Here is a 15,424-nt window from a genome sequence, read left to right on the forward strand (position 1 = left end):
ATACTCCTGTCCTCTTTCCCATTTAGTTCTGCTCCAGGCTGCTCACCAGCAGAGTTTTCCCTGTTGTCCTGGTTTTGGTAATAACGTTTGATTACAAAAAAAAGTGTGAGGGGAAGGGCTGAGACCTTGCAAGGAGACATTTTCCAGCTGTGGCCTTGACTTAGCAAGGCAGCACCGGGATGGAGTACAAAGCAAAGTGTGCTTTGCTTTGCAGAGCTTTATTGGTTCCATGCAGATTGTATCTCATGGGAAACACAACCTGATGCTGGGAATGGAAGAGCTGGCCCCAGTCCTGGTGACACATCTGGGTGTCACACTTCTGGGCCTCTTTTCTGTGCAGGAGGTACAAAAGGAAGAGACTCCTGCTCCTCCAGCACCTCAAACCAGCCCTGCTCCCTGCAGTGCAATGCCCTGATCCTTGTCCTGCACTGGAGTGCCCTGACTCTGCTCCTCTGCTTTGTCCCAGGTGCTCACTGGGAGCCACAGAGCTCAGGGAAATGGCCACAGAAACAGGCTTTTACAATAACAGAGGGAATTGTAAATAAGTCCTAATGGTGTGGCACAGGAAGTTTGTGTGACAGGGATATGAGGCTGGAGATCACAGGGTTATACAATCAAAACAAAAATAAAGGTTCCTAAATAAATGTAAGAGCTGTCCTAGAACACTGATGCAGAATTTGGGAAGGCTGGAGAATATCTGCAGAGGAAACTTTTCCCCAGGTGAGGGTTAACTGCACAATCCTGCTTCTCTCACCTCATGGGGCTAAGCCCAACCCATGTTAAAAACCCAGGAATGATTTGTGCCATCTAACCTTAATCTGAGTATGGACAGTGTTCCTGGTGGTTAGTTTGTATTTAAACTGTTTTTGTGATTTGGGAATAGCCCCAAAGTTTTCTGCTCTTTAGGTTCCAGTCAGCCTGTCTAAAAGCTAAATCAACACCGGGTGCCTGTGCTGATTTCTGTAATTGGTTCTATCCAGTGCTAGCCCCACTGATTGCTCACTACTATTCTTAAATTCTCTAATTCTAAATACTCTTAAGCCTCCTAGACTAAATTCTGCTGCTGTAACTTTGTTATTTCTCTCTCAGGTTTTGCCTCAACCCCTGAACTGCAGATTTTGAGGCAAATTTTACATGACTTTTCCATGTAACCCACAGCACTGTGCAGTGGGATCCTCGTGTGAGCACACCTTGCAATAACACGCTGGGCTTTTGTGTCTGTCACGCTGCCAAACGCTCTGTGCCAGCCTGAACTCTGATTTCTGCAGGACAGGTTTGGGAACCAAATGTATCTGAAAGGAGGATGGATGTTCTCTCATTGGTGACATAGGAAAAAAAACAGATACAAATTAATGTTGGCCCTGTCAGGCTTTCTATGGATCTGACCCCCCAGCTTAATTTTAAGTGTTTGCAGTAGCTTGAACTATTCTTCTAACTGAGGAAAGCTTAGCCAGAGCTCACTGCAACTCTGAAACAAAGACCCAAACTCGTCTGAAGATGCGTGGATGATATTAATTGATGTTTAAAATGAATGCCTCTATTTGCAGGAATCTGCAATGCAAACTAGGAGTTTTAGAAAGTAATGCATATTATAATTAGGGCAAGCTTTTAAAGATGCTTTGAAGTCCTAAACATTTTTGAAATTCAAATGTGGGATGGAAATAAAGGAATCTACACAATAAAGGGGCATTAAATTATGTCTCCCAAAATTTCACTGTTTTATAGATGTAAATATATGCCATAATTAGTGGTAAGTAACATGAGGAGGATAGTTAAGTTTATTCCCATTCTTATTCAAAACAGCTGTGGCATGAAAAATAATGCTCCTTCTCTTTGTGATACACTGGAACAAACAATTTACCCATGTAATCAGTGTTCAGAAATGGCTTGTGCCTGTGGTCTCCTCCCACCCCCTCCTGAATTTATCCCCATGTGCCTCCAGCCGTCTTAAAAGGTGGAGAGATTCTTTGTGCCCTTCATTCACACACACACAATTGTGGCTACTGCCTTTTTATTTCTTCTTATTATTTTTTTTCCTCCCTCCCTTCCTTCCCTTCTTTCTTTCCATTTTTACATGTAGTTTTTGTTGCATAATCCAGAATCTCGGAGTTCCCTCCACACACACACACACAGAGCTTGACTGGCAGATGATCTGCAGCTCCCAAATGGGGCCCGTAGCACCAACAGCTCCATGGCCAGCATGCAAATGTATGCAAAACAAATTAGATATGGAAGAAAGCAGACATCCATTTGCTTTTCCCTGGCCCAGGGAGCTGGGGAGGACCCCTGATGCTGCTGGAAGGGGCTGGGAGGCCGGAGCAGCTTGCTCTGTCCATCAGTGTGGTGGAGCTGGACACAGTTCCCGAGCTGCACACAAACGTGCCAACGGCCCAGATGCTCCCGCTGGAAAAAATTGCTTCACAGTTTGGAATCACTGCTCTCTGCTGGAGCTGTGGAGAGGAGGAGGGGAGGCACGGTGTGGGCACATGAGTAACTCACCTCCCCGCAGCCGGCAGCTGCTCAGACATAAATGCTGTTAATAAGTGACCTTATGTGCTTAATGTTAGCTACTGAGTGCCAGTGCAAACTGTTCTGGCCCCCTCCAAATCCCTCTGCTTCCAGTAGGTGCTGTTTTCCTTCTACTCAGCACCATGGGTTTAGACTCTTCCCAGCAGTTTTTGCTGGAGTTGCTTTTTTCTTAGCCAAAGCTGTGATTATTACACAAGCGCTCTACCCTCTGTCCCTGCCTGCAGCACAGAGCCCTTGGGAAAGGAATGGGAAGATGGTTTGTTAATTTATTTTTATTCTTTATTTTGGTTGCAGCCATCTCTCTTTAGGTGCAAGCTCCAGCACTCTGGCAGAGACTTCTCCATCCAGTGTGTCAAACACTTGGTGCACTTAATATGTAATATTTCCAGTGCTACCCATTGCCAAACTGTGCTTTATTAATGCTTTAATCGTGTTCTGGCACTGGAGATAGGGTGCCAGAAATCTGAGTGCCTCTTCCACCTCCCAGTGCATTCAGCTAATACAAAACTCAGTGCTCAGAAATAAATTTAAATCAGAGTTTTACTCTTGAAAATAAAGCAAAAAAACCTTAAAAATTCCATTCGTGGTTTTAGGTTCCCTCCCCCCCCCCAAATTGTGTTGATGTTTAAAATTCAGTGAGTAAACAGACTCCTGTTCATCACATATGATCATCCCATAATGTTTGAAATGCCATACTACTTGAACTCACACCAATATATTGGAAGTCACCACTGAAGAAGTGATTTATCTGTATGTAGATGCTCAGGCAGCTCAGAGCACAGCTGCCTGAGAGGCTGCACAGGAGGAAAATCTGCTTTTCAGCCCAGGAAGGCTTGCAGCCTGTGTCTGACATGCAGGAGAACAGCTGGACACAGAGCACCATGGAAATAACACACCAGAGCTGCGAGCAGCACTCCAACTTGGCTCTGGTCACCTTTTTCACGAGGATCATTGAAACAGGAGATTATAAGGAGAAGACTAACAGGATAAATCTCTGTATTTCAATTTTGTTGTTTTTATATTTATGTAGTCCTGCCTGTCATGTAGCTCAGGCAGTGAACCTGGCTAGGAAATATTTGGCTTTGGACAACACCATCCCTGTCAGATGCTCAGTTAATTAAAAAAAACCCCAAGTAATGGTGATTTCTCCTCAGCTGAGAATTATGCTGGCATTCCACGGCCATCAGGGTTACCAGCCCCTGCCTTGTTTCTCATTTTGCTTCTGCTTAGCTTTAGCTTTCTGCCTTTTAATGCCCCTTTCTGCAAGATTTAATCTAAGAGAAGGCTCTTCCCCATGTAGCAACTTGTAGGGTATGACAAGGTTGTGGAAAAACTTCCCCTGGAAAAAGTAAGTCGATGGAGTTTCATTAGTCATTCACTACAAAGGATGTTTTCCAGACCTGAAATCATTCTTGTAACTCTTTGCTGAACACTTTCCAATTTTCCAACATCCCTTCTAAAATGTAGACACAAGCCTTGGAATCAATACTGTAGTAAGGAGCTGAAGCTGAATACCAGGGCATTCATTTATAACACATCACCTTATTCCCACATCTACAGCTCTCACAGCCACATAGGTATTCTTTTGTTTTAAAAAAAAAAACCAGGAAAAAATTTATTTTAATTTCATCACTTTGAAAAATACCATTTAGCTTTCATATGTATATGTTTAGACATATCCCTTATTATTTAAGCCATAATATTATTCTTAAGTCCTTAAGAAAGAATTGTTACAGTACTAAAAGAGGCTTTGGTGAAGCCTTCATTTAAGAGCATTTGCTTGCCAACTCCTATGATTTTTTTTAATGCTGGTGTTTGATTTTTTTGAAGAGTCTTCAGCTCTCAGCAATCTCAGCAATTAGTTGAATATGAAAACTGTTTACAAAGAGAATTCTGTCCTTCCTAGAAAACACCTTTACTGTGTGCTAGACTCAAAAAAAAAAAATAAAAAAATCAAAGAGCAAAGAAGTAAATGAAGAGAATTCTCATCTGTATGATCATCATGGGACTTTTGCAACCATGTTGTGATTGCATCAGAGTAAATCATGACAACTGAGTGATAGTTTCAAGTGTTTCTCACTGAAGCATCGGGCCCCAGCCTGGATGTTTGGTGTCCACAGACCTCCCAGCAATTTCAGCAAGGGCTGGAAGAGCTTGTGGGAGTGAACAACAGGGGGACAGATGGCCACATGTGCTACTTCTCCAGGTTAAATGTCAGCATGTAAATAGAACAATTGAATATTTTTTCAGCAGGCTTCAAAATCAGAAGACAGCAGATAAAAAGTTATCCCTTTTTAACTCTAAACATCTGCTACTGCAGCTCGAAATGCAAGGTCTGTGCAGCTGATTTTTGACAACGTGAAATTGTGAGGGGTGGCTTAGTTATGATTTCTTAAATGTTTTGCTCCTATTTGAAAGGAAAGAAAATGCTTTCCTAGTAAAACTGCAATTGTGGTAGCGGCAGGAATAACTGCATTTTGAGAGATTACTTCTATTATTACTGTCATTAACTGCAGCAGTGCAGTTGTCTTAGCAGAATTCCCTCTCCTTCAGGAATTCCGGCGGAGCAGCGCTGGCTGCTGCACTTTGCCGTGTTTAGATGTTTGCCCTGCTTCGACTGCAGGCCAGCTGTGATGGCAAATTGCTTATTTACCATCAGCTCTGCACAATCCCTCCCAGCTCCCTGTGACAGCCCTGCTTTGGATGCACATTAAACATTAACTGCTGACCTGGCGCGAGGCGGGCGCAAGGAACAAGGTGCAGCAGCGATAACATTTCTTCCTCTTATGCAAAATACGTGACTGAGGGGCTGTTTGTGCCACTGTGTGCAAACCTCAGGAGGCTGCTCCGCTGATTAATTTACAAAGCCAGCCCCAAGTAATCTTAGACCTGAGTCTTCTCTGTGGCACAGAGCGGCTCAGTGTGTGCTGTTATCAGAGCATTGCCTCAGAAGGCCGCGCCACAATTAAGGACTGCAGACACTAAGGAGGATTAATGAGTTGTTGGCAAGTTAAAAATTAAGTAGCAGCTACAAATGACCTCTGAGCTGTGCTGAGTGCTCTAGAATCACAGAATGGTTTGGTCATAAGGAGCCTCAGAGATCACAGAAATCCACCCCCTGCACTAGCCCTGGTTACTCAAAGCCCCGTTCACTCGGGCCTCGAGCCCTTCCAGGGACAGGTAAGCATAGCTGTAAGGAGGGCTTTTATAGAGTCTCAGGGTAAACACGAGGTCCTGTAAAGCATTTTGTGTTCCATTTCTACATTAGGAGCAGAACCGAGCAGAGCTAGACTTGCAAGTGAAGCAGCTGCAGGAGTGCCTTTCCCTGCTAAAACACTCAACCTCGGCGTAACTTTCAAGTTCAGGCAATTCTTTGCCGTCATGCTGCAGTAGCTGATCAGCTATTTCCACATGAAGGGAAAACCCTGCCCACCTTCTCCCTGGGCATCAAAGATGTCAGCAGAGCTAATGCCTGAACCAGCAGCTCCAGCTGTGCGTGTCCCTAGAGCCCTCCTGTGTCCCTATTAGCGTGTTTTTCATCAGAGGCCTTTTGAAATCGTGTCTGTGGTGTCAGGGAGCAGTGGCAGAGCAGCTCCAGCGCCGCTGCAGGCCCGGCGAGGCCGCGTTCAGCAGGTGACCCGCGTGGCCAAATTATTCCTGCTGCGCACAGGGCTTGGATTGGCGCATGAATAATTGAAGGTAGCGCTGTTCCTCGCTTGATCCTGCCAGGCTGGGGCTGTGCTGCTGCCTCTCCAGGGCAGCTGGGTGGTTTGTGGGGCTGCAGGGAAGTGCTGGGGGCCAGCAGGCCCTCCCAGCAGTGTGTGCACGGGAGGCCTGGCGGCTGTGTCGGAGCGCTCCGTGGGGCCCAGCGTTTCGCTCAGTCAATGCCATATGGCCCAGCAGAGCCTTAGCAGAGACCGGTCCTGTGCTCCCAGCTGGCTCCCTCTGCCATCAGGGTTTCATTGCTTTAAGACAGGAGAAGGAGAAAGTGAGCTGTGGCCTCTCCAGAGTGGGGTGGCTTGCCCCTGCCGCCTCAAATTCAGCCGAGCAGGTTCACTTCAGAGGGGCTGGCTCCTCGCAGGTGGGCATTCCTTTGCTCCAGGGATTTCATCAGCTATCTGCCAGACAGGAACGTCACCTGTAGCCCACAGAAATACTGGGACATCTTTTATTGTCTAAAGTTTGAATAAATTGCTGATTTCCCAAGGTTTTTACTGCAGCAATTAGGCAGCCACTTCCCTGGCAGACTTTCTCCGCTGTCGCTGTCATCACCATGAAGCTCCCCCACTTTATTTCTGAAAAGAATGCTGAGCTAGTGACAGCTTATGCTATTCACACTGTCAAATGAAAACTCAAATCCTCACCATGCATTCCTTTTTCCCCACAGGCTGACTTAAACTGCAACATCCAAGATGATACAGGAGCGTTCTACGGAGTCACCAGTCAGTACGAGAGCTCAGAAAACATGACAATCACCTGTTCCACCAAAGTCTGCTCATTTGGAAAGCAAGTAGTAGAAAAAGTAGAGGTGGGTTTTGTGATGGGATATGTGCCTTTAGTCATTCTTTACCTTTGCTGTGCACAGACCTGTGTGGCGTGTTCAGGTCTCTGGTTGCTTTGCTGTACAGTGATATTGCAGCTGGGGACTGAGCCCCAAACCCACATCTGTCATGTGCAAAACAGTTTTTGGGGGGGAATTTTAGCCTAGAGCTGAAGGTGGAGCCTTTGCAGATGTCCTGGTCACTGTTTATGTCCTTCTTAAACTAATGTTTTCTAACCATGGTGACCATAAAAAAAGAAAAAAAGGTTTTAATAATTTCCATTATTCCAAGCTTAGAGAAAGCCAAAAATCCTCATAAACCACCATCTGAGCAATTGGTAGCTGGAGAGCAGAAGTCCAGGAGTCACAGCCTTACCCTCCCTCAGCACTCTAAATCAGACTGGTTTTCTTCCAGCAGTAGTTCACAAATTGCTCATTAAGCCATGCAACAATACATCAATGTTTGCATGTGTGCACCTAAGCCTAAATATATAAGCTTATTTTTGCCATTCCCTTTGCAGACAGGTGCCTCAAAACTCCTGTAAAATCATCTTACCACAGTTTTTGGCTTAATTCACTTTTACTCAGTTCGGGACTTTATAATCCTTGTCTATTCAGTTTGTTACTTTGCAGGTTAGAGGACAAGTAGTGATATTAGAATTTTTGATAATTAAGACCCCTTGCATTTTTAGCAAGGCATTGCACAGGTTGGGCAGGGAGTCAGCAAGCAGGAGTGTGTGCCTGAGCCACTTTCTCTTTTTCCTGTCTACACAAAGAAAAAAGAGAAAAACAGATTTACCAGTCACTTTTTTTCTGTCTCTGAATGATCACATTCCAAATGTGTTTTTATTTATTTTTTTTAGACTGAATATGCAAGGTTTGAGAACGGCCGGTTTGTGTACAGGATAAACCGCTCTCCCATGTGTGAATACATGATCAACTTCATCCACAAGCTGAAGCATTTACCAGAGAAGTACATGATGAACAGCGTCTTGGAAAACTTCACAATTTTATTGGTATGGGCTGGCTTTTTCATTTTTCCACTTCTAAGGTACTCTCAGGCTTTGTATGGCTTGCTCAGCTTGTAATGTTGGGAACCAGTTCCCAAATCCCTTAGTCACTGCTGCTTACCAAACAAACCATCCCACTGAACCCAGGCTCATTCTCCTGGAGCTGGGCGCTGTAGACGCTCAGGATGAAAAGCCTCAGCTGGCTGTGAGGGTGAGCAAACATCTTTGTTGTTTTCCACAAATTTCAGCTTACTTCTCCGTTTTATCCACTCGGGTCTGGGGTTTGTAGAGAGCCTGGGGCAGTAACTTTGAACCACTGCCTTCATCTCCTGTGTCCTCACCGGGGCTGGGTTACAGTGCTGCAGGTGTCAGTGGTGTTAATGGTTCTTGGGCAGGGAAGGCAGGCAGCAAACGCCCAGCAGGTGACAAAAAACCACAGAGAATGGGCTTTGTGGTGGCCTTAGAGACAGTTCCATCAGTGACCCAGCTTGCTTTCGCTGTTGCTCTGTGGTGGCACCTCAGCCTGATGCCCAGAGAGGCTCCCTGGGACAGGGACTGGGCAGAGTTAAAGGAATAAAGTGGGGATTTAATCAAAACCCTTCAAAGGATGCAGCTTGGGCAGGGCAAGAGCCTGGCTGAGGATCCAGCCAAGATGGAGCCAAGATGGGCCCTGGGGCAGGAGTTTCACACTTTGATAGGTTCTGGTCCATTTCCACATTGGGGTTAATTGCCCAATTGCAGCTGCAGGTGATGCAGTCCCATCCTCCCAGATTGCTCTCCTCAATTCCCTGCTGCTTGTGCTTTTTGGGCCCGGAGCTGCCACGGTGTCCTTGGTTGTGGGGCTGGAGAAGGATTGTTGTGTGTGCCTGAGCTGTGAGGAGAACTTGAACACTTTGTGTGGAGTTCAGCTCACACAGCAATGCAGTGCAGGGGCTGGAAATGGGAAAGCTGAAACTGAAGGCATCAGGCCAAGCTGTCAGAGCAGGCAGGACCGAGGTGACACGGGTGACTTCCTGTTTCAGCCCTGCTGTTTCCAGCTGTGTAATGTTCTGTCTGCCTCTTCCTTCCCCCACACAGGTGGTAACAAACAGGGATACACAAGAAACCCTGCTCTGCATGGCTTGTGTATTCGAAGTGTCGAACAGCGAACATGGAGCACAGCATCACATCTACAGGCTTGTAAAGGACTGAGCAGTTATTTATATATACACTTCATTTCACTTCTTTATCAAAACACAGACTGTAAACCTCAACACTAAGTGGCAGTGCCTCTGGCCCAACTTTCACCCACATTTTTCTAAATCCTGTTTTAGTGAAGTCATTTTTAATGTGTTCATATATAATTGTAGCTGTGAAATTCTGGTACAGTTGTAAAAATTATTTCTAAAACTAAGTGTTCTTCAAAATTTGTAAACCACAGTTCTTTGGGAAGACTGTATTTAAGAACCTAATTGCCTCTGTCTGTGGAGGCCTATTTTTAATTCTGATAGAAAAATGTATGACAGAGCATTTGCCATGGGGAAAAACTGACAGCATTTATAAGAATTTATTTTGGGTTTTTTTCCAACATGAAATACTTGTTTTACAATGCAAGTGGAATTGAAATGAATCTTTAGCTATAACTGTAAATGAGTACACAAAGTTAATAATCTCTATAGAATTATCTTTGTAACTAATTAGGGTGGAAGATACGGACGAATGTAATTCACTAAATTATTTTTTAAAATGAAACATTTTTCTGTTTGAAACCAAATGAAAAATATAGCCTTAAGAAATGCCTGATAGAAACAGACAGGTCCTAAAATTAGGCAAATTTTGTATTTTTTTCTCAACGCTAAAACTAATCTTCTAATCCATTAAACTTTCAAACAGGTATTGCAGAGAAAGAAAGCATCACCCCTTACCCCTAACATATCTAGTGTATTTTAAAAGAGTATAAAGTTGTATTGTACTAATATGAAAATTTGATTATTTAATGAAAAAGATGGCTCATTTTGCAATAAGTAGGTAAATACTGAAGATTTAGACTTGCATTATATGTAGTCTCGTGTGTGCAGTTATATTTTATATGGACAACTGTGTTTTCTAATAAGTTGAGCTAAAAACTTGCGACTCTGAAATCCAGAGATGAACGGAAACAGCTGAGATTGCGACAGCATCGAGTCATTCGCAAACAGAGAGCAAAAACACTGATGTGTCTGAAAGAAAAGTGTGTACACCTCTGAAAGGATCAGCAGCTTTAATATCCGCGAGGCGCTAGGAAATCACAACCAACATCGGGCAGAGGAGATGGGAAAGTGGAGAATTTGATTTTGTTTTTGTTCTCCTTTTCCTGTTAACCACGGTGCTCTTACACCTCTCCCAGTTGTGTCCCCAGGTCTGGCAAAGACCTTATCCTCACACCTACCTACCAGGTGGGGTTCTGCTGTGCTCTTGGATGTGGTGGTGTTGACCCTTCTGAGAAATTCAGGGAAGAATGCAGGAAGGGAAGCACAGCTGGAGATGTTTTAATCCTGTCAGGCCTGGCGCTGCAGGTGTGAGTGAGAGCAGCAGTCTCACCCCTCCTGGTCAGGACAGAGGCTGTTGCTCAGCTCCTCTCCTCCTGCTGCCCCTGGTTCCCCGAGCAGAAGTTGTTTGGGCAGGTGCTGGGCCAGCAGAGGCTTCTTGGGCAAAGCGTTTGTCTGAAAGGTGAGGGCTGCCCGGCCGAGCACCAGCCACCTTAGGGATCAGTGATGAGTTACCAGCAGAGAGGGTTTTCAGGAGAGTCTTTTGCAGTCCATGTTTAGCAGGCCCCTCCTCTGTGCCCCATTTGATCCATGCCTGTACCTTCTCCTCGTTACCAAAAGTTGATGTGATGCAAAACCAGCACAGTTCCCATGCACAATTTAAGCGTACAATTTGCTCCTGGGCCCGGTGCTGCAGTCTTCAAACAAGCAAGTCTAACTTTTCTCTTTAGATTCTAGTCCTGCATAGTGCTTTGTGTTGGAATTGCCCACTGTGGGACTGTCTGGACTAGACTGGAGCCCAGGTGAGCTCGTGGGTCAGACCAGGGTTATCCCCAACGCTGGTGAGGTCTCGGCTTCGAGAGGGTGCAGACACCACCAAGGGGAAGGGAGATTGCTTTAATCCCTTAGCCTGACCCCACTCCATGAGGTTTGGAAGGTTTGGATGGTTGCTGTGATGTCTAGCTGCTACCTGCTCGTGGATATTAGGGCTGATGACCTTTCAGTGGATGCTCTGCGAAGTGAACAGAGAAACGCGTCCATGGCAAGGTCTCTTTTAGCGCTCATTTTTAACACTAACGATCACATCAGGAAAAGCACTGCATTGTAACAGCCTAACGGTAGCCCTTTATTCTAAGCACTTGGTGTTACAAGTCAAAAACTACTTTTTGGTTTTTGTTCTAAAGTTGTCTTTTATTTAGGGTTTGAATTGTGGGTTTGGTGATTTATTTTTTATTTTATTTTATTTTTGTTTTTTAAGTAACAAGCAAACTCTTTAAGGCATATAAAGTACGTAAGTCAATTTGCAAAACCAGGTACAGTTTTTTTTTTTGTAGTAGGATCTGGCACACTACACATGCCATAACTATAGGGTATAAACAGTCACAATGTTTATTGGTGTTCACATATGTAATGTTAGGGAAATTACTTCCATCGTCTTTTCTTTACACTTCTGTAAATGATCCGTACCCTGTATATGTTAATTCTTAAAAGCCTTAATCCTTCAACTGTTGAGTGTGGGGTGTGTAGTCCAACAGGCTGCCTGTAAACTGTGAGCTCTTTTGTAAGCTGGAAGTACTTATCTTGTTACTGTTACTTTTTTGTAGGAACCTTTTAATTGAGAGCTGCCAAAGCATTACAATATGCAGTGCCTTAGCATTATATTAGAAGTACCTTTTAGCCTCTTAACGTTAAATTTTATACATTGTTTTATGAATTGGTTCCATTTTTAGAATCCCCCTATTTTTCCCTGCAGAAACGCTCTTTGACTGCCTGGTGTAAGGCAGCTGTGTGTACAAGTCAGTCCCATTGCAGTGAGATGCCTATACCAAAAGGAAAGGTTTTACAGATCCCTAGCTCTCCGTGAAAAGTGAATTGTATTAACGAATGCTGCCTTTTTAAATTTCATGACCAAATAATTAATTGTGACTCTTCTGCACTCTAGCATGAAAGTGCCTTTGGTTTGAAATTCCAGCTTAGAAAAGTGCTGCCATAATAATGACAATTTGTAGAGAGACCAAAAATATTTAGTTATCACCGTAATGCCTTTGGTTTATTGGAATAAGTTGAATCTACAGGCCTCCATTCACAACAGAGCACCATTCATAGCAAATAGGATTTTGCTAATGATCAGCCTGCTGAAGAAAAAAAAATCTACTGTTTGCCATTTCTGACAGCATTGCAAACCAGCAACTGATTCGTCTGTGATATAAAAATGAAAATATTCCCATTAATATTCTCTTCAACCGGTCGCGCACCTGCATCGTGAGAGATCCGTATCCTACAGAGTTTCAGTGGACAAACGTTGCTTCATCGATCTCCTCTAACAGTATTTTGGTGTCTGTGAGGATTCTTTGCTTAGACAGAAGAAGTTTTGTTTACAAAGCTGTGCACGCTGAAGGTCAGATGCGAACAACCAGAGGAAGGTGGAGAGCTGAGCATAGCGAGGGTGAATGCAATCGTGTGGGTTTAAGCACGGAGATGTTTGTTGGGTGTGAGCCTTGTGGATGAAGGTGCTGCTGGGGAAACTCTGGCCAGCACGACTCAAAACACAGGGTGGCTTTGTTTTCCTCCCAGATGGTGTCTTGGAAAATAAAAAAGAAAAAGAAAAGAAAAAGGAAAAAAAAAAAAAGTTATCTCCTCTTAATAACGTGTCTGTATTTGATACCTTCTGTGAACGGGGGCCATACTCTCCACCACAACTGAAATCAATGGGAAGAGGAGCAACGTCCTAACAATTATAGAAAGAACAAATATCAGCAAAACCAAAAGCTGTCAGAGGGATTATATAGTTGTGAATACAATGTTAACTTGATTTTTAAAGTATTTGATGAAAACTAAGATTAACTTTTTATATAGAGAAATATTGTGACACTGTGTGGTAAATATTGTGATAATTCAAATTCCCTTTCTCTAAAATATTATTTTTGTTATTCCTTCAAGGTCTAAATCTCACTTACCTCTGTAAGACAAGTAATCCTGTTGAACTCAATGAGACTGAGGTGGGGAAAAGACACTTTTGGCCCACAAGCAGAACATACTTTTCCAGTTACTGCCAGACTTTTTGGCTGTAGTAGTCAGTGTTGGTGATAAACTACACCTCTGTCTCATTCAAACGAGCATAATGGTACCATTTGGGGCTGTTAAAAATCACTACTAACAAACGTAGTTTTACTTACTTGAATTCCAAACTGATTTTGTTTAGGTACTGCACCACTATTTTGAAGGAATCGCAGATCCAATGCCTGTTCCTCACTTTCCCTCTCCACCACAGCTACAGCTCAGCTCGGCAGTAGCTTGTCCCCCGGGATGGGCTCTGGGAATAATGAAGGGTGTACATTGATGTTGAATGTAAGTACCTGGCCGCTCCGAGGCGGATACCACATTTGACGCGCTAATCCGTATCTATTTATTTTTCCACTGCGAGTCCCGGGGCGTGCCTGCTGCCTGCAGCAGTGCCCCTGGGAGCTCCCTGGAGCCCTCAGCCAGTCACACTGAGAGCCCTGGGGTTGTCCCCCCTTTCCTTTTCCCACGAGGATACACGTGCCCGGGCACAGGCGGATGTGAGGAGTAGAGCCCGGCTTTGTCCTTTGCTCAGGATGATCTCCTTTCCCCCTCTTATCTTTCATAACCAGATGTTTAGCCCCCCCCCCCTTTCCCCCCCAAGAAAGATTGAGGCTGGAGAAGTCAAAGTACAAGAAACACTCTGGACATCTTCATCTTTTAACTTTTCAGGTCATTCTTACTGAGATCATGTAATTAGTTTTAGTGTGTAAATTAAATCTTAAATGCACTCGGTTGACTAAAAGGAGATGGATCCCTGTTACCTCCTTACAGAATATGTGTTTTTGTTTTTGTTTTGTTTTGTTTTATGGGCCTCTGATTCAGGCTCATGACTGCAGACAAAAAATACAATATGTGCCTGAAAAAAAAAAAAAAAAAAGACAAAAGAATTTTATAACATTGAAAACCTGAATAGCCTTTAATTCTTCAGTACATTTTATGTAAAACAGGTTGGGTTTTTTGTTTTGTTTTGGGGTTTTTTTGCCATGTGCATTTGTTCACATTTGTAAATGACTTAATGGAATTCTCACTTTATGTTTATTTGTGTAATGTGTATAAAATGGGTTTGTGACTTAAGCATATTCATATATGGTCAGTGGTTACTTTAATATTGTACTGCTGCTGGTAACTTTTGATGTAGAACTTGCCTTTTGATGATAAAGTACCTCTAGGTTAGACAGTGAGGGAAGGCTCTTGGAAAAAAAACTGAATGTTCTCCAATGTTTTCTTAACATATTTGCAGAAGCTTTCAAAAGGAGTTTCAGTCAAACCTCTTGGCAGTACAGTATTCTTGTATTTGTTATTGTCTGTGTGTAGGTACTGGTACCTTTTTTTTTTTTTTTTTTTTGTTTAAAATGTTTTAAGTGTTGGCTTTAAAGTGAATTTATCTTTAGTATGATAGTAAGATGAAAATTATAGGTTTTGTGTGCAGAGAATTTTTTTATAAAGTGCTTTGTAAAAAAAAAAAAAATGTATTCTAGCTTTCGCGGTACATATGTGTGATAACTTTAATATCCATGACAGTTAAGTGCAATTATTTCATCACTCTAAAAATGCTATTTTTGTGTCGGTTACTGCAGGTGTTTTCATGTCTTTGCAAAGTGACACATTTTGATGCCTTCTTGATAAAGTGGTAGAATTTTTGTAGCTTTCTAGAAACTTTGTATTCATACAGTATCAATTGAAAATAAAGAAAATGAAAGTGTTTTGTGCATTTGTCGTAATCTCTTCCATCAATCTCTTCTTAATCTTGGGTGTAGCTTTGGAAACCCTTTTCCAAAATGGCACAAGGCCAGACTTGCAGCAATGCCCGTGTGTCTTCCCAAAGGTGCCAGGGGCATCCAGCAGGATTTCCAGAAGCCTGGAGGGATGGCACATCCTCGAGGCTGGCACATCTGGAAGCTGTGTTCAATGAAGGGTCCGTCATCCTGGTCCTTGCCTGTGTGTCTTCCTTAAGGAAAAGGTGGTGGATTTTCCTGAACATCCTTTAAACCATTACAGTGGGAAAAGCCACCCATCTCTCTTGATTCCAGAAGCAGGAATGACCTGTTCAAAATATG

General features: G+C 43.4%; 1 protein-coding gene across 6 annotated transcripts in view; it reads left to right on the forward strand.

Moving 5' to 3' along the window:
* The window catches only part of TEAD1 (TEA domain transcription factor 1), a 151,963-nt gene extending 136,885 nt beyond the window's left edge, over positions 1-15,078 (forward strand). For 5 of the 6 annotated variants that reach the window (XM_015631112.3, XM_015631113.3, XM_015631109.1 and 2 more), the window contains 3 exons: positions 6,917-7,057; positions 7,933-8,085; positions 9,157-9,848. In XM_015631112.3, coding sequence (XP_015486598.1) covers positions 6,917-7,057; positions 7,933-8,085; positions 9,157-9,270 — 408 coding nt within the window. In that variant the 3' untranslated portion in view covers positions 9,271-9,848. Of the gene's footprint in view, positions 1-6,916; positions 7,058-7,932; positions 8,086-9,156 lie in introns of all 6 variants that reach the window. The other variant, XM_015631108.1, reaches the window with a different exon arrangement.
* Positions 15,079-15,424: the final 346 nt, after the last annotated feature.

This window comes from Parus major, chromosome 5, assembly GCF_001522545.3.
Source record: "Parus major isolate Abel chromosome 5, Parus_major1.1, whole genome shotgun sequence".
Lineage (NCBI taxonomy): Eukaryota > Metazoa > Chordata > Aves > Passeriformes > Paridae > Parus > Parus major.